Source organism: Bidens hawaiensis, unplaced genomic scaffold, assembly GCF_021521415.1.
Source record: "Bidens hawaiensis isolate Kalapana, Puna unplaced genomic scaffold, B.hawaiensis_p1.1 tig00025498_1, whole genome shotgun sequence".
NCBI classification, from domain to species: Eukaryota; Viridiplantae; Streptophyta; class Magnoliopsida; order Asterales; family Asteraceae; genus Bidens; species Bidens hawaiensis.
The window spans coordinates 266,626-281,905 of NW_027494074.1; the positions used below are offsets into that span (position 1 = coordinate 266,626).

At 36.2% G+C, this 15,280-nt stretch overlaps 1 protein-coding gene across 1 annotated transcript; it reads right to left on the minus strand.

Annotated features, from left to right (window-relative positions):
- Window positions 1-10,023: 10,023 nt before the first annotated feature.
- Window positions 10,024-11,209, minus strand: LOC143571691 (putative F-box/LRR-repeat protein 23). Its single transcript, XM_077057056.1, has 5 exons — window positions 11,093-11,209; window positions 10,893-10,993; window positions 10,402-10,726; window positions 10,111-10,212; window positions 10,024-10,029 (listed from the first exon to the last, which is right to left on the minus strand). The coding sequence occupies exons 1-5, from the start codon at window positions 11,207-11,209 to the stop codon at window positions 10,024-10,026; spliced, it is 651 nt and encodes a 216-aa protein (XP_076913171.1).
- Window positions 11,210-15,280: the final 4,071 nt, after the last annotated feature.

The window sequence follows — 15,280 nt, forward strand, 5'->3', positions numbered from 1 at the left end:
CTTTCTTTGATCCCGGCCTTGGAACGTCTGGGATCAAATCATCAAGCAACATCTGTACAAATCTCAAGTACATGAGCCAAGTGGAGTCGTTCTTAGCATTAGCAAACATGCATAGAAATATCCTCCTTGAATAGTTGAACTCTTCCCGTCTCATCAATGCAAACATTATGCGAACCCAATCCACTCTTATACTGTCAAAACCCCCACGTATGTCAGCAAAGCAATGAGTCACAATATGGAAGAGAAATCTCCAGTAAGGTGGTAGGTGCCTCTTCTCTAAACTCTTCCATTCCGTGTCATACCCCATACTTCTCACAAAATCTTCCAATTTAGTCCTATCACCTCTTTCATAAGCATAGGTCGGTTCGTCTTTGATCTTTAAGGCTCTTCTGATATCTGATTCGGTAATGGTTAACTTCTTCCCTACAACTTTGGTGGAGAAAGATAGAGCATCATCAGCTACTTCAGCAAAAGACCAGAAGTCAAGGACCCATTTGTAATAAATAGCCGGGTTGGCTGTAATAGCATGTACAAGAGGTGATTGCTGAAGCCCCTTGATCATAGATGTGAACACTTTGTCCCCTTTTGCCGTTGGCAACCCGAGAGCACAGAAGTTATTATGACCCTAAAATTAAGCCATAAGATTATGAGAATCATCATTAAGACATAAACAAAACAAATAAGATATATACATAAGCATTAAGTATTTACATATTATATAATTTAAATATTTAATTTTAGATAATAAAAATTATGTACATTTTAGTCTTAATAAGGTGATAAGTCAACTTTAGTATATTCACAAGTCAATTAGTCCATAATGTACAAAGATTAAGTTCATAACAGTCCAAAAGTCCAAACAGTTCCCTTATCCAAAAATAGTCCAGTAGACTCAGGTTTAAAATTCTGAAAATTTTGCGAAGTGTAGGTTTTTCGCATGAGGTCTTATTTCGCTTTGCATGACTATCCATTCGCTTCGCATGAGCCCAAACGAAGCGAAACAGAAATACGTTTAGCTTCGCATGAGGTCAAGCGAAGCGAAACAGAACTCCCATTCGCTTCACATGAGCCCAAGCGAAGCGAAACATATATCTGTTTCGCTTCGCATGAGGTCAAGCGAAGCGAAACATAACTCTAATTCGCTTCGCATGAGATCAAGCGAAGCGAAACAGAAATATGTTTCGCTTCGCATGAGGTCAAGCGAAGCGAAACAGATATATGTTTCGCTTCCCATAAGGTCAAGCGAAGCGAAAAACCCATCCATGCGAAAACTTGTACTTAGCCCCTTTTTGATCCCCTTTTTCTTTCCACATGGTCGTCTAGACGCGAACTAAGTTTCTGGAGATTTTGAAGACAACCCTTCTGTTTTACTAGGTCAATCGGATCCTTGAACAATCTGAACAAAAACCTAGATCTACAAACTTTGCACAATAAACCAAATAAACTAATTAACAATGATGATAAACAAGATCTAGTCCTAATAACGGTTCATAATCCAAATATCAACACCATATATGAAGATCTGTTCTAGATCAAGCCGACGGTTCATATGAACCACCGCCTCAATCTTGGTGAACCCAGAAACATAAAGATGAAAGGATTGATGGTGTTCTGATGTTATACCGAGGGAGGATATTCAGGATCAACGGCATAATTGCAACTATGAGGGCTGGATCTTTGAAAAACTTGAGAAAGATTAGGGTTTGAAGATTGAAGATGAGAGAGAGGAGAGAGTGAATAGTAAAAGTATTTGGTGAATAGTGAAATATAAGTTAGGTTCTCCTATATATAGGGTCAGTCTATCTCGCGATAAGGTCAAAACATCGCGAGTATTCACCTAAAAATACACTCTCGGTCCTTGGTCTTTGAAAATATTTACATTTTCAAACCCGAAAACATTTACCCACCGTATCCGAGCACTTGTTTATTTTTAAGATTTTCTTTTGTCGATCCGTTACTTGTTAAACTTTGCACAAACGATCTCTTTTACAAATCAAAATAAAATAAAGTAAAATTTAATTTAAAAGAAATAAAAATGAAATTAAAATAAAAAATAAAAAAAATAAAAATAACAAAAAAAAAATATTGAACTGTACAGATACTTAATATTTTAGAAAACAAAAAACAGAACAAAATAAACTTAAAACAAAAGAAAATTTGAAACATTTTGAGTTTAAAAATAATATTGAATTAATTTACAAATATCTATTCTTTATCTAATTTACAAAGAACGATCATGACATGGAATCATATTGATTTGCAAAGCCCTAGATCGTGTTTCTATTTTGAAATTATTATGACACAAGTTCATCATTAACTGTAGATATTGTCCTTCTTTTTAACTTGACAAGTGTTTTGATGCTAGAGTGATACATTTGAGGTTCGATTAGGCACGATACTTATATGGTCCCCACTTAATCAGACATGTTACTGATTCCATCATATCTCAGGCTTACTTTGTATTAACATATCACCTCAACTTGACTTAAACCTTTCTTAGTTGATCACAGTATTCTTATTAACATAGTTGACTTATTGTACACTGTACACATGACACTTTGTGCTTTGCACACTTGACTTGATCTAGAAAGACTAAAATAAAGCAGAAGTTAAGGCTATAACAATCAGGTCGGATAATACCATATTATTGCGCAGAGAAAGTCCAAGGCTTGAACAAAAGAAAGAAAATAAAACAAAGCAGAAGACTCAGTGCCTTAACAATAAGATCTTGTATGACTACAAACGTAGAAAGTCCAAGGCTTGAGTCGAAAATAAATGAAGAAATAAAGCAGAAGTTAAAATTTCTAGGACTAACTCCTTTTCTAACTCCTTTTCTTTTGTTTTTCTAACTCTTTTGTTTTCTTTTTCTTGCTTTTCTTGACTTTTTACTTGACTCTTTTCTTGACTCAATGAAAATTAAAATTGACACTGACTTTCATAAGACTACTGTGATTAGGTAAAGAGAGGCTTGGGTATGACATGTATAGTTACATTTTTGCCTTTATGAATATGACTTCACGGAATCATGCAACCGCTTCTTAAACGTATAGCCACTGGCAACGGCATTAGTTTAAGTTTATATCACCCGACACTTACTTGTTTGTCAAGCCTAGCTACACATCTATGAATGATCTTGTAGCCTTTTTTTCTACTATTTTAACACGCTAGAATCATTACATACCAACGTACTATCACTTTTCAAAGGGTCGAATCAAATTCTTAATTGAAAATACTAAAATAACCGAATCCCTCTACGAAGGAGCTCCCTCTAAGCGGTACAACACTTTTGAATTTTCTAAAGATTTTCTTAATTGAAAGTAAGGAAGAAATTAACATTATATATTATATATAAAAACATAAAATCTTTTTGTTAAGTCAAGTGACTTGATTTTTGTTTTTCTAACAATAAATTTAAAATCTTTTTAGTGAGTTAAACTTAACTCATTTTCTCCCTCTAAAATTATGACATATTTGAAAAATATTTACAGTTTTAAAAACAAAAAAAATAAGATTTACTCAAAAGAAATCATGCCCAATGACTCAACGAGAAACAAAAATCGGGCACGACTAAAAGCTTTGGTAAAGAGATTTGCAAAGTTATAGTCAGTATGGACCCTTTTTATGTCGACAAGCTTACGATCATAACAATCACGAATAAAATGTATTCGGATGTCAATGTGCTTAGTCTTTGAGTGCTGGACCGGGTTTTTAACAATTGCAACGGCCGCCTCATTATCACATTTGATCGTTGATCCATAGAAATTTAAACCGTAATCCAGCAGCTGATGCTGGATCCATATCACTTGAGAGCAGCAGCTGGATGCAGCAATGTACTCGGCTTCTGCTGTGGAGGTGGACACGGTGACTTGTTTCTTGCACTGCCATGAGATCAACCGATCACCCAGGAATTGACATCCACCCAATGTAGATTTTCTGTCCAAGTTGCATCCTCCATAATCACTGTCGGTGTAAGCATGAAGTTAAAAGGGAGACTCCTTTGGATACCAGAGACCCAACCATGGTCTACCCTTCAAGTATCTGAAAATACGCTTGACAGCCGTCATGTGGGATTCTCTTGGGTCAGACTGATATCTGGCACACCAACAAACAGGGAACATGATGTCCGATCTACTTGCAGTGAGATACATCAGGGAACCAATCATTGACCTGTAAAGGTGTTGATCGACTGGTTTTCCCGATGGATCAGGAGCTAGAACAAGTCGCGTTGCGAGTGGTGTCATGAATGATGATGAGTCCTTGAAACTAAATTTCTGAACAATGTCTTAAACGTACTTTTCTTAGTGAATCAAAGTCCCGTCCTTCTTTTTCTCAACTTGCAAGCCCAGGAAGAAAGTCATATCCCCTAAGTAACTCATCTCAAATCGCTATTACATAACCTCAGAGAACTCCTTGCACAGATCCTCATTCGTGGACCCGAAGATGATGTCATCGACATAAACTTGTACCAAAATCAAATCACTGTTGACCTTCTTGACAAAGAGAGTTTGATCGACAATTCCTCTTTTGTAACCATTCTTCACTAAATGATCAGCCAGTGTGGCATACCATGCACGAGGTGCTTGGTGAAGACCATAAAGTGCTTTGTCAAGGCGGTAAACATGATCAGGATGAGATGGATCTTCAAAGCCGGGTGGTTGACTGACATAGATTTCTTCCTTTACTTTCCCATACAAGAAAACAGTTTTCACGTCCATTTGATACACTTTGAAGGTCATGTACGAGGCGTATGCCAGAAAGATGTGAATTGCTTCTAGTCTGGCCACCGGTGCATAGACTTCATCGTAATCAAGACCTTCACGTTGCCAAAAATCTTGTACAACAAGTCGGGCTTTATTTCTAACGATCACCCCCTTGTCATCCTTTTTATTTCGGAACACCCATTTCGTTCCGATCGGCCTTTTATTTTCTGGTTTCTTTACTAGCCTCCAAACATTTAGCTTCTTAAACTGTAATAGCTCTTCTTGCATGGCCTCTACCCAGGAGTTGTCTTTCAGTGCAACTTTGTAGTCCTTGGGTTCCACCTGTGAAATAAAACAAGCAAAAAGACATCTGTTAATGTTACCGGAAGTACTGCATGTTTGGATGCCAGCGCACGGATCTCCGATGATGTTCTCAGTCGGATGTCGATGATGAATTGGTAGCTGTGGAATTTGGTCGACATGCTCGACTGGTGTGGCCTCAAGCTGAATGGTCAGGTTTTCTATGGGATAGAAGATAGTGGTCGCAGAGACAGAAGCACTTGTTTGAATATCAGATTCATCTTCTTCTTGATTGACCAAGTGTTCTAGAGCAATGGGACATTCTCATAAGTTGTCATAGAATGGGACAACAACGGCTGGAACAGATGTTGTGTTGGAGTTATCAGAAGTCTCATTTGGATTTGATTCAACCTGCACATTTGATGCATCTACCTCCATTGCAGGACCTTGATTGTCTTCTTCTGAGGGAGGTGTGGGGACAGATTCCACCACACTTGGTTCTGCAGGAGGTGGCTCTGCTTGATCGTTTTGAACATTTTGATTGTTGTCGGCTGACACGTACGAATCAGAATCTGAATCAGGCGTGTCTTCAACAACTGGCATTTCAGTGGTGTCGGCAGAGGGCTGCTCATTATTAACCGAGGCCTGTTGATTCACCACGAGTTGTACATTAAGTATAGGTGCAGTAGCAGCTATGTCAACATGTCCAAGATCTTTCAAAACAGCATGCATCAGGATAGACTGATCATCATCAGGTTGAACAGGTGGAGAAACAACAGGGGAAACCGTTGGTGCAGTGGGAGTCATATACATCCCAGAAATTATATAAATAGTCCCTTATAGTCAAACATCCAGTTAGGACCATTGTGTACATCAGTAGGGTTCAATTCTTGCCAATCAATGTTGAACGATTCCAAGATGACTCTGGTTTTCTTGTTGTAGACCCGATAAGCACTTTTTTCAGCAGAATACCCAACAAAGTAGCACTCATCCCCAACAATACCCTTCGAAGCGACCCCACTTCTCTCTCACATAGGTGATTCACCATGTATAGTTACCTAATTTGAATCATTAAAAGCCATAGGCTTAGCCTCACTCTTGTCACTTTTAGGAATGGACTAGGAAGTTTACCGACCATGCAGTAAACTACCTTTTAAATACGTAGGGTTATCCCCCCCACAGTGACCTCATTAATTCATACAATTAGGTTTTCCTATTGAACTCAATTCTTGGGATCTCCAATCTGTTGAGTTAGGTTTCCGTCGTATGAACCTTTAATTTTTCAAGGGCTTTAGTCCCATTCCCATGGACGAATTCTGAACTAACTCTCTACTTAGGCCTTTTGTTAACAGATCCGCAATATTATCCTTTGACTTCACGTAGTCAACAGTGATAATTCCTGTAGAGATTAGTTGTCATACCGTATTATGTCTACGTCTAATATGTCTGTTCTTACCATTATACATTGTGCTATGAGCTCTGCCAATTGTCGATTGGCTATCACAATGTATACAAAGGCCGATGCCGGCTTAGGCCATCTTGGTATATCCTCGATAAATTGACGTAACCATTCTGCCTCCTCGCCGCCTTATCTAGGGCGATGAATTCTGATTCCATCGTGGATCTAGCTATAACCGTTTGTTTAGACGATTTCCACTATATAGCAGCACCTCCAAGTGTGAAGACATACCCACTTGTTGCTCTGGAATCATTCGTGTCAGATATCCAATTTGCATCACAGTGTCCTTCGATAACTGCCGGATATCTGTTATAATGCAACCCATATTCCCGAGTGTATCTTAGGTACCGAAGCAGCCGAATCATACAGTTCCAATGAATTGAACTTGGGTTGCTCGTGTATCTGCTTAGCTTGCTCACAGCATATGCTAAGTCTGGTCTAGTACAACTCATAAGGTACATTAAGCTACCGATAATTCTTGAGTATTCCAACTGGTTAACTGGTTCACCTCTATTCTTAGCTAGATGTTGACTCGTGTCAATAGGAGTTCTAGCTACACTAGAGTCATTAGCATTAAACTTCTCAAGAATTTTATTAACGTAATGGGCTTGACTTAAAATAAGTCCATTTTGGGTTCGTGTGATTTTACCTCCCAAAATCACATCCGCAAAACCCATGTCTTTCATGTCAAATCTTGCCTTTAACATGTCTTTGTGGACGTTATGATTTTGTCATCACTTCCAGCAATGAGCATATCATCTACGTATAGACACAGAATGACATCCATCTGATGTGTCCTTCACATATACACATTTGTCACATTCATTGATTTTGAACCCGGCATCAAGCATGACATGATCAAACCTTTGATGCCATTGTTTTGGAGCTTGTTTCAATCCATACAGGGATTTTACAAGTTTGCAAACTTTCTTTTCTTGCCCAATGGCTATGAAGCCTTCAAGTTGTTCCATGTAAATCTCTTCTTCCAGATTTTCATTCAAGAAAGCTGTTTTCAGATCCATTTGGTGAATTTCCAAATTTCTAATGGCGGCGATGGCAAGGACTAACCTAATGGAGGTTATTCGCGTAACTGGCGAATATGTATCAAAGTAATCTAAACCTTCTCTTTGTTTATATCCTTTGATCACCAACCTTGCCTTGTACTTGTCGATGGTGCCATCTGGTTTCATCTTTTTCTTGAAGATCCATCGATATCCTAGTGGTTTACATCCTTGAGGAAGATCCACTAGTTTCCAAGTATGATTTTGTAAAATAGAATCTATCTCACCTTTGATAGCCTCCCTCCACTGAGGTCCTTCTGAGGAACTCACCGCTTGTTGATACGTTTGGGGTTCCTCTTCTACCATGTAGGTAAGGAAGTCAGAGCCGAAGGATTTTTCAGTCATTTGTCATTTACTCTTTCTAATTTCGACTTCCTCTATCTCAGATTGTTCTCGAGGGTCATCTCTTGCACCCTCGTTTTCTAGAACAATTTCCTCAACCGATCTAGAAGAACTCGGTTTTCCTTTATCCAAGCATGGGAACATATGTTCAAACCATGATGCATCCTTGGATTCTAGTATGGTGCATTTGCTTATTCCAGGGTTCTTGGAATCATGCACAAGAAAACGAAATGCACCACCAGGACGAGTATATCCTATAAATATACAATCCACTGTTTTGGGTCCTATTAGTAGCCGTTTCGGTGGTGTTACTACTACCTTGGCTAGGCACCCCATACTCGCAAGTATTTATATGATGGTTTATTTCCGTCCATAATTCGTATGGAGTTACATCTTTCTTCTTATTAGGTATCATGTTTAAGACATAATTCGCTGATAAGATTGCTTCCCCCCACATGTCTTGGCTTACACCAGAACTTATCATCATGGCATTCATCAGTTCTTTCAAAGTGCGGTTCTTACGTTCCGCTATGCCATTTGATTGAGGGGAGTAAGGAGGTGTGAGTTCATGTAAGATTCCATCTCTTTCACACACATCAACAAAAAGTGAAACATATTCACCTCCTCGGTCACTCCTTACTCTTTTGATTTTCCGATTTAGTTGATTCTCAACTTCGATCTTGAACAAGATAAACTTATCAATAGCCTCATCCTTACTCTTAAGTAAGTACACATAGCAATACCTTGTACTATCATCAATAAACGTGATGAAGTACTTACTCCCACCACGAGTAGGAATTGCTTTTAGATCACATATATCGGTGTGGATCATATCGAGGGGTTCGGTGAATCGTTCAATCTTTTTAAATGAAGATCTTGTTTGTTTTGCTTCGACACAAGTTTCACATTAATTATTTGAGTCAATATCGAATGTTGGTATATAATTAAGTTTAATCATACGTCGAATGGAAGTAAAGTTAACATGACCTAGTCTACCATGCCAAACATTAGAAGACTCAAGCAAGTAAGCAGAACTAGTGGTGTTCTCATTCATTCTATTAAACACGGTTACATTTAGTTTAAACATACCATTAAGGGCATAGCCCTTACCAACATACACACCATTCTTGGTCAACACGACCTTATCCGACTCAATAACCATTTTGAAACCAAACTTGTTCAACTGCCACCCTAACACAAGGTTCTTACGAATTTCAGGAACATACAACACATTGAACAAAGTAAGTTCCTTTCCCGAAGTCATCTTCAAGATCACATTCCCCTCGCCTTTGACTTTGGCCGTGGCGGAGTTTCCCATGAAAACCTTCTCTCCATTGGTCACCTCTTTGAAAGTGCTAAAGAGGCTTTTGTCAAAACACACATGACGGGTAGCCCTCATATTAACCCACCAATCCTTGTTATCTTGCCCAACCCATTTGACTTCGGTGACCATAATCGAGAGGTCCGTGACCATAGCAACAAGGTTTTCAACCTCACGAACCATATTCACTTGTCGAGCATTTTCATTCTTTGGAAGCTTGCATTCATTGGCCCTATGGCCTTGCTTTCCACAATTATAACACGTTCCTTGGAACTTCTTCTTCTTCCCAATTCTCCCCTTAGGACCAAGGTTGGAGTCTTTCCCATGAAATTTCTTTCCACCATTTTTATTACCCTTTGAAGATTGACCATGTTCAACAACATTGGCCTTTGCCATTCCAGGACCATCAATCCTTTTTAGAGCAATTTTGTTATCTTCTTCAATACGAAGACGAACGACAAGATCTTCAAGGGTCATCTCCTTTCGCTTATGCTTGAGATAGTTCTTGAAATCAACCCAACTTGGTGGTAGTTTTTCAATCATAGCCGCAACTTGGAATGTCTCGCTAAGCGACATTTATGAATATACTTTAAGATAAAAACAACCACTAATCAGTTTTGAACAAAACACTCGCACAGCACATAACAAAATTGGCTTATCATAATAAGATATAGATAACCAAACATCATATTCAGAAATGACACCTAAACAAAGAAACTGTTTTCAAGTTCAAAATGATAACTCACGAAAAAACATCTTTAGAATTTATCCAGTTTTTCAAAAAATCAACCTTGTGATCAGAAAGGCCAAAAAAAGATTGTTCTTGCAGGCAGGCGGCAGCTACACCTTTAAAAGACAAAACACCAACAGCAATTAGTATATATCCGTTCCTGTGATATATCTATAAATATTTAAGTAACAACTCACCTTTCCGCATACCAAACTATCCAAATAACCATCATCAATAAAGGCCGAGTGATCGTTAGTATCCACCATAGTATAAACTCGCCAGCTCCATAATCTGTTTTTCTTCGTTAAACAAATCATTTTCATAATTATCAATATCAATGTCAGAGTCTGAACTATCTTCAAAATAGTATAGAAGATTATTAGCACATGGACACCCTTCAAGAGAATGATGAGGAAGTCTGAGATGCTTAATCTGTTGTGAACATCTTTTCCCCAACTCCCCCTTTAGATCGAGGTTCCAGCACATACGCAAGTCAAGTGATTCAAGGTGAGAACAGCCATCCAGAATGGCCTGCACTCAATGTTATTGATATCGTTCCCGATGAGTTCAAGGTGAGTCAATTCATGTAAGTTTTTCCCAATTGCAAAGCCTATCTCAAAATCCGTTGCAGTTTGATTCAGTTTGAGCGTCTTTAGCAAGGAGTAATAGCGGCCAACAGCTACAATAACTTCTTGCGAAATGTATGCTATGACAAGTCTCAGTTCTTCCAAATATGGTAATCGCATCAAAACTTCACTCAATATGTTACTATCATAGTAACATACTAACTCTAGACGTTTAAGCAGACCAAATCTGTTAACAAAAAGAACTCCAAATATATTACGCATTTAATGTAATAGACAAATATAGTTAGAACATATGATAGAAATTAGTCAAGATCTATATCTTAGAAGTTTAATAAAAGAATAGTGAAAATGTGTAAGATTCCAGATCAATTATATATGAAAATGGACAATACCTATCAGCAACACGCCGAAGAAACTTGAAACTGTGAAACTTAATGAGGGTTAAATCAAGCAATTGGCCTTTGCTTCTATCGACAGCTTTCTCACACAAGCCCTAACATGCCCATGAACCAACTCTACTTGCACGTTTGTCTATATGAACGACCCTCCACATGGCAGGTTCCTTGCAGATTTCAAGCCAAGCGGAGCACACTTTCTCGGCATTTTGAAGTCGGTCAGCCACAGAAACTCTCTGAAGTATATTTAGCATTAGATCAGACGGGAGGTCCAACCAATTCCTTGTTGGTCGCTTGATCACACTCCTCTCCATATCTGTTTGAACAATCTTAATTTGCTATTAATTATTTTAGAAACGGGTTGAAGAATGGGCATGCAATTTGGTCCATATTTGAACCCATAAAAGAGTTCCTATTTTTATCCCACCAAAATCAAGATCAAAATTAAGAATTGTGATGAAATCTATGATCAAAACGTTTTTTTTTTTTTCTATACCAGCTTCCTTCCTTATACTGGTCGTTTATGACAGACATAGTAGCACATGTGATGATGATATTATAACAAAAAGTTTATAATTTTCTTTACTAACTTAATTTCATCTTTGTGTTACATAATTTTCTTTACCAGTCTCATCTTCGTACGTGTATACAAACATGTTTATTTTCATCACCAGCTTTAACTTCCTCATTGTGTTCAATACCAACACCATAATTTTCTTTACGATTTCCACTCCGTGTTCAATACCAACATGATAATTTCCGTCACTAGCGCTTCATCTTCGTGTTCAATATCAACTTAACACCGTATTTTCAGAACGGATTCATATATAATATGAAGGCATCATGCATGCATAGACAATGAAATCCAGATGTTTGAAAAACTTCATCACTAATTCCTGTTCAATGATTCGAGATGGTTGGGGGTGAATGGTGCATATTATGAAGGGCACATGTTTGGTTTACTTGTAGAATGTTGTATCTCTAACTCAAGGCCAATCATAATTAAACAGTCAATATAATTCAGAAAGAAAAGAACAGTCTATTTTTTTTTACCTCTCAGTTCCAAAAATCAAATCAGTTTCATAAATTAATGTTGTATCTCTAAGGCCCGCCTAATTCATTTTAATTTTTCCCCTGTTTTGGGTTTTCTTGCATGTTTACCTTAAATCAGCATACCATTAGTAAGATGAGGCTTGTTTTACCACTGACAAATAAAAGTATACAAGCACACTCAACAGCTTACAGGACAAAATACTGACTGTAAATATATCCTACATCCTAAGCATAAACCAAACATCACACAGGAAGAATAATTCCCAAATCGAGCCAACTATCAAACGAATAGCCATACCGTGATAGTGAGTCGTTCCTCAATGGCACAAAACCATTTTTAAACCGAGGGCTGTACGTTGAGTGACTATGAAGAGGTAAAAGGACAAGTTTGGCTGGACCATCAAACGTTGAATAGACGAGCGCATTCAAGAAACGACTCGGTTGTTAAACCAATAACTAAGATCAACATGATAAATTTCCAGTAGGAAAAAGTTGGTAATGACAGAGAACAACAAAGTTTGAAGCATCAATGCAATTGCATTTCAATTCCAGGAACAAATGATAAATTTGGAGAAATCATCAGCAAAACATTGATTACCTTGTCTGAGAACGCCAAAAAGAAAATGGTTCAAAAGAGAGCTAGAAAACATCTACGCTTGTTTGTGACGATCGAGAACCACAAGGAAGTCTCAGATATTTAATCTCTTGTGATTTGTGAACATCTTTTCCCTAGCTAAGTCCCTTTTTAGATCAAGGTGTTCGCACCCATGCAAGTCGAATGATTCAAGGCGACACCAACCATCCATAATGGCCTGCAACCCAGTGTTTTTGATGCAGCTCTAAGTGAACTCAGGTAAGTTTTTCCTAATTGCCTGCCATCCCGTATTCTAAATAACTTGTGAGAGTTTTTTGCAAGGGGCAATAGCGACCATCAGCTACAATCACTTTCCTAATTGAAAATAGGGGGAAAAATTTGCAAACAGAAAACAAAATAAAATAAAGCAGTACAGTAATTTATGTGCAGGTGGTGTGGTCAAAATTATTAGTCTGCTTTTATATAGGGTCAAAAATTTCAAGTTTTTTTTGCTTTTTTTTATAATTTTATTTTAACGCTTTACAATATTTTCTTTTTAAAAATACACTTTAGCCTCATACTTTAGCTCATTTTTTTAATTAATATTTAGTATGATATGTGAATAACCTCGTTTAATAAATTAGTCCAAGCCTGAATTTCAGTTATCAAACTCAAATTGGCTCACGAACCTAAACTAGTCAATTATTTATTTAATATAATAATTATTTTAGTATATAAAATTCAAATAAAAGTTAACTAAGTTATATATATAATTATAGTATTACTTTATTAATTTATTATCTCTTAATAAAAAATAATTGTAATATGTATAATTTAATAAATAAATATTAAACGAGCTGAGCTTGAGCTTGAAAAACTACACGCGAGCAGTGCTCTAGTTTTAGAAATACAATTTGAAACGACTCAAGCGAGCCCTCATAAGTTTAACAAGTCCGAGTTTGAGACCACTCCGGCTCATACTCGACTCGACTCATTTGCACCCCTACATGTGAATTATGATCTGGTTTCAAATTGCTATCAATATTTATGATTTCAACTATTTTTTAACACTACTTTTTAAAACTTACAATTTAACTCTTTTTTTTATTTTATTTATTTATTATAGTATAAATATTATTATTAATTTTAAATATTATTTTTAAATAAATTTTATTATTATTATTAGCAATTCTTTTGTTTAGGACTAAATATATTAAATAACAACATATCACAACTGTTTTAGTAATTATATCATTGTTGTTATGGCTCTAAAAGATCGAGTTATTGAGATTAACTCGACTCATTAAGTACTTGAATCCAGATAGACGAGCTAGAGCTTATTTTGGAGCTCTTTTAATAAACAAGCTCAGGCTCAAGCTTCACATGTCAAGCTTTTATAGGGCCGAGCTTAAACAAGCCTAAACAAATTTATTATTTATACAATAATGAAAACTATACCTAAAAGTATAAGTAAACCAAATATACCTTCTTATATATGATATTATAACTAAAAGTATAATATCTAGGGAAAAGCTGTTAAAATACAAAGATTATCTAGTGAAAAGTTAAAATACAAAAGGAGACAAAAATGAGAAGTGTGATAAAGGATTTGTGACAACACAAAAAGCCCCTAAAAAAATTTCAAAAAAGTAATAAAAAAAATCATAACTCAAAATATAAATAAAAAACAAAAAATTAAAAAAAAATGTTTCCCACGTCATTCTTGTTTCAAAAAATAAATTAATAAATAAAAACGCCAAAAAGACACAACGCAGAGAGACAAAAGACACAATTACAAAAATGAACAAAAGACACAATTAAAACTAAAAAAAGACATAATAAATCGCAAAATATAACACAATGCTAAACAAATTATAACACACTGTTGAGTAATATAATACAATATCAAGAAAAAAAGATACAATGTCAAGGAAAAAATACACAATCAATAACGAAAATAAACACAAAACACAATGATAAACAAAAAAGACACAATGATCTTTTTTCCTCAACATTGTTTTTTTTTTTAGAACGAGGAAGACGGTGGAAAATTTTTGTGTTTTGACTTTTTTTTATTTTTTATTATATTTTGAGTTATGATTTTTTATTTAATTTTTTAAATTTTTTTTGAAGGGTTTTTTGTGTGTAGCTATAAATCCTTCTCGTCCTTTTTATTTTTGTCTCTTTTTGTAGAATAACTTGACCCTAATATTTATAAAATAAAATAATAAAACTTTATAAATTAGTTGAGTCTGATCCAGGCTTGAGTTTGAAAAAAAACTCATGAGTTATGCTATAGTTATTAAATTTAAACTCCAAATGAACAAAACTCCAGCTCTAATAAATATAACAAGCTCAATCAATCATAACGAGCTTGAAAATTGATCCGCTCACTTATATTCGTTAATTGTTGTGAACGTGAGTATGGTCCAGTAGCCACCCTCCGAATTTTCTTCGTAGAATCAAAGTAAGTTTACAAATATTGCTATTGTAGTAGTGATCTTGGGTCAAGTCCACCCAAACAATAATGTAATAAAAATTTATAAGCTTATGTTTTGATTTTTAAAGTGCGTGTGTCATCCATCATAAGTTATTACGAATTGAGTCGACTCTCCAAAAAACAATCTAAGCTTTTAAGGCCTAATATGATGTGGCATGTTAAGGCCTGAATTTGGGCCATACTTGTTTAAGCTCCGCTTGATCCGAGCTTTTTGCTAAGTGATCTCAAGTAGCTCATGAGTGAGGCGACACGTTTACG

Excerpts from the sequence above, each read along its gene's own strand:
- LOC143571691 (XM_077057056.1), bottom strand. The coding sequence starts at position 11,209 with ATGGAGAGGAGTGTGATCAAGCGACCAACAAGGAATTGGTTGGACCTC. Across the intron at positions 10,727-10,892 it reads CTTCGGCGTGTTGCTGATAG|ATTTGGTCTGCTTAAACGTC; the intron begins GTATTGTCCATT and ends TTTTGTTAACAG. Across the intron at positions 10,213-10,401 it reads CCTTGAATCACTTGACTTGC|AAAAACAGATTATGGAGCTG; the intron begins GTATGTGCTGGA and ends TGTTTAACGAAG.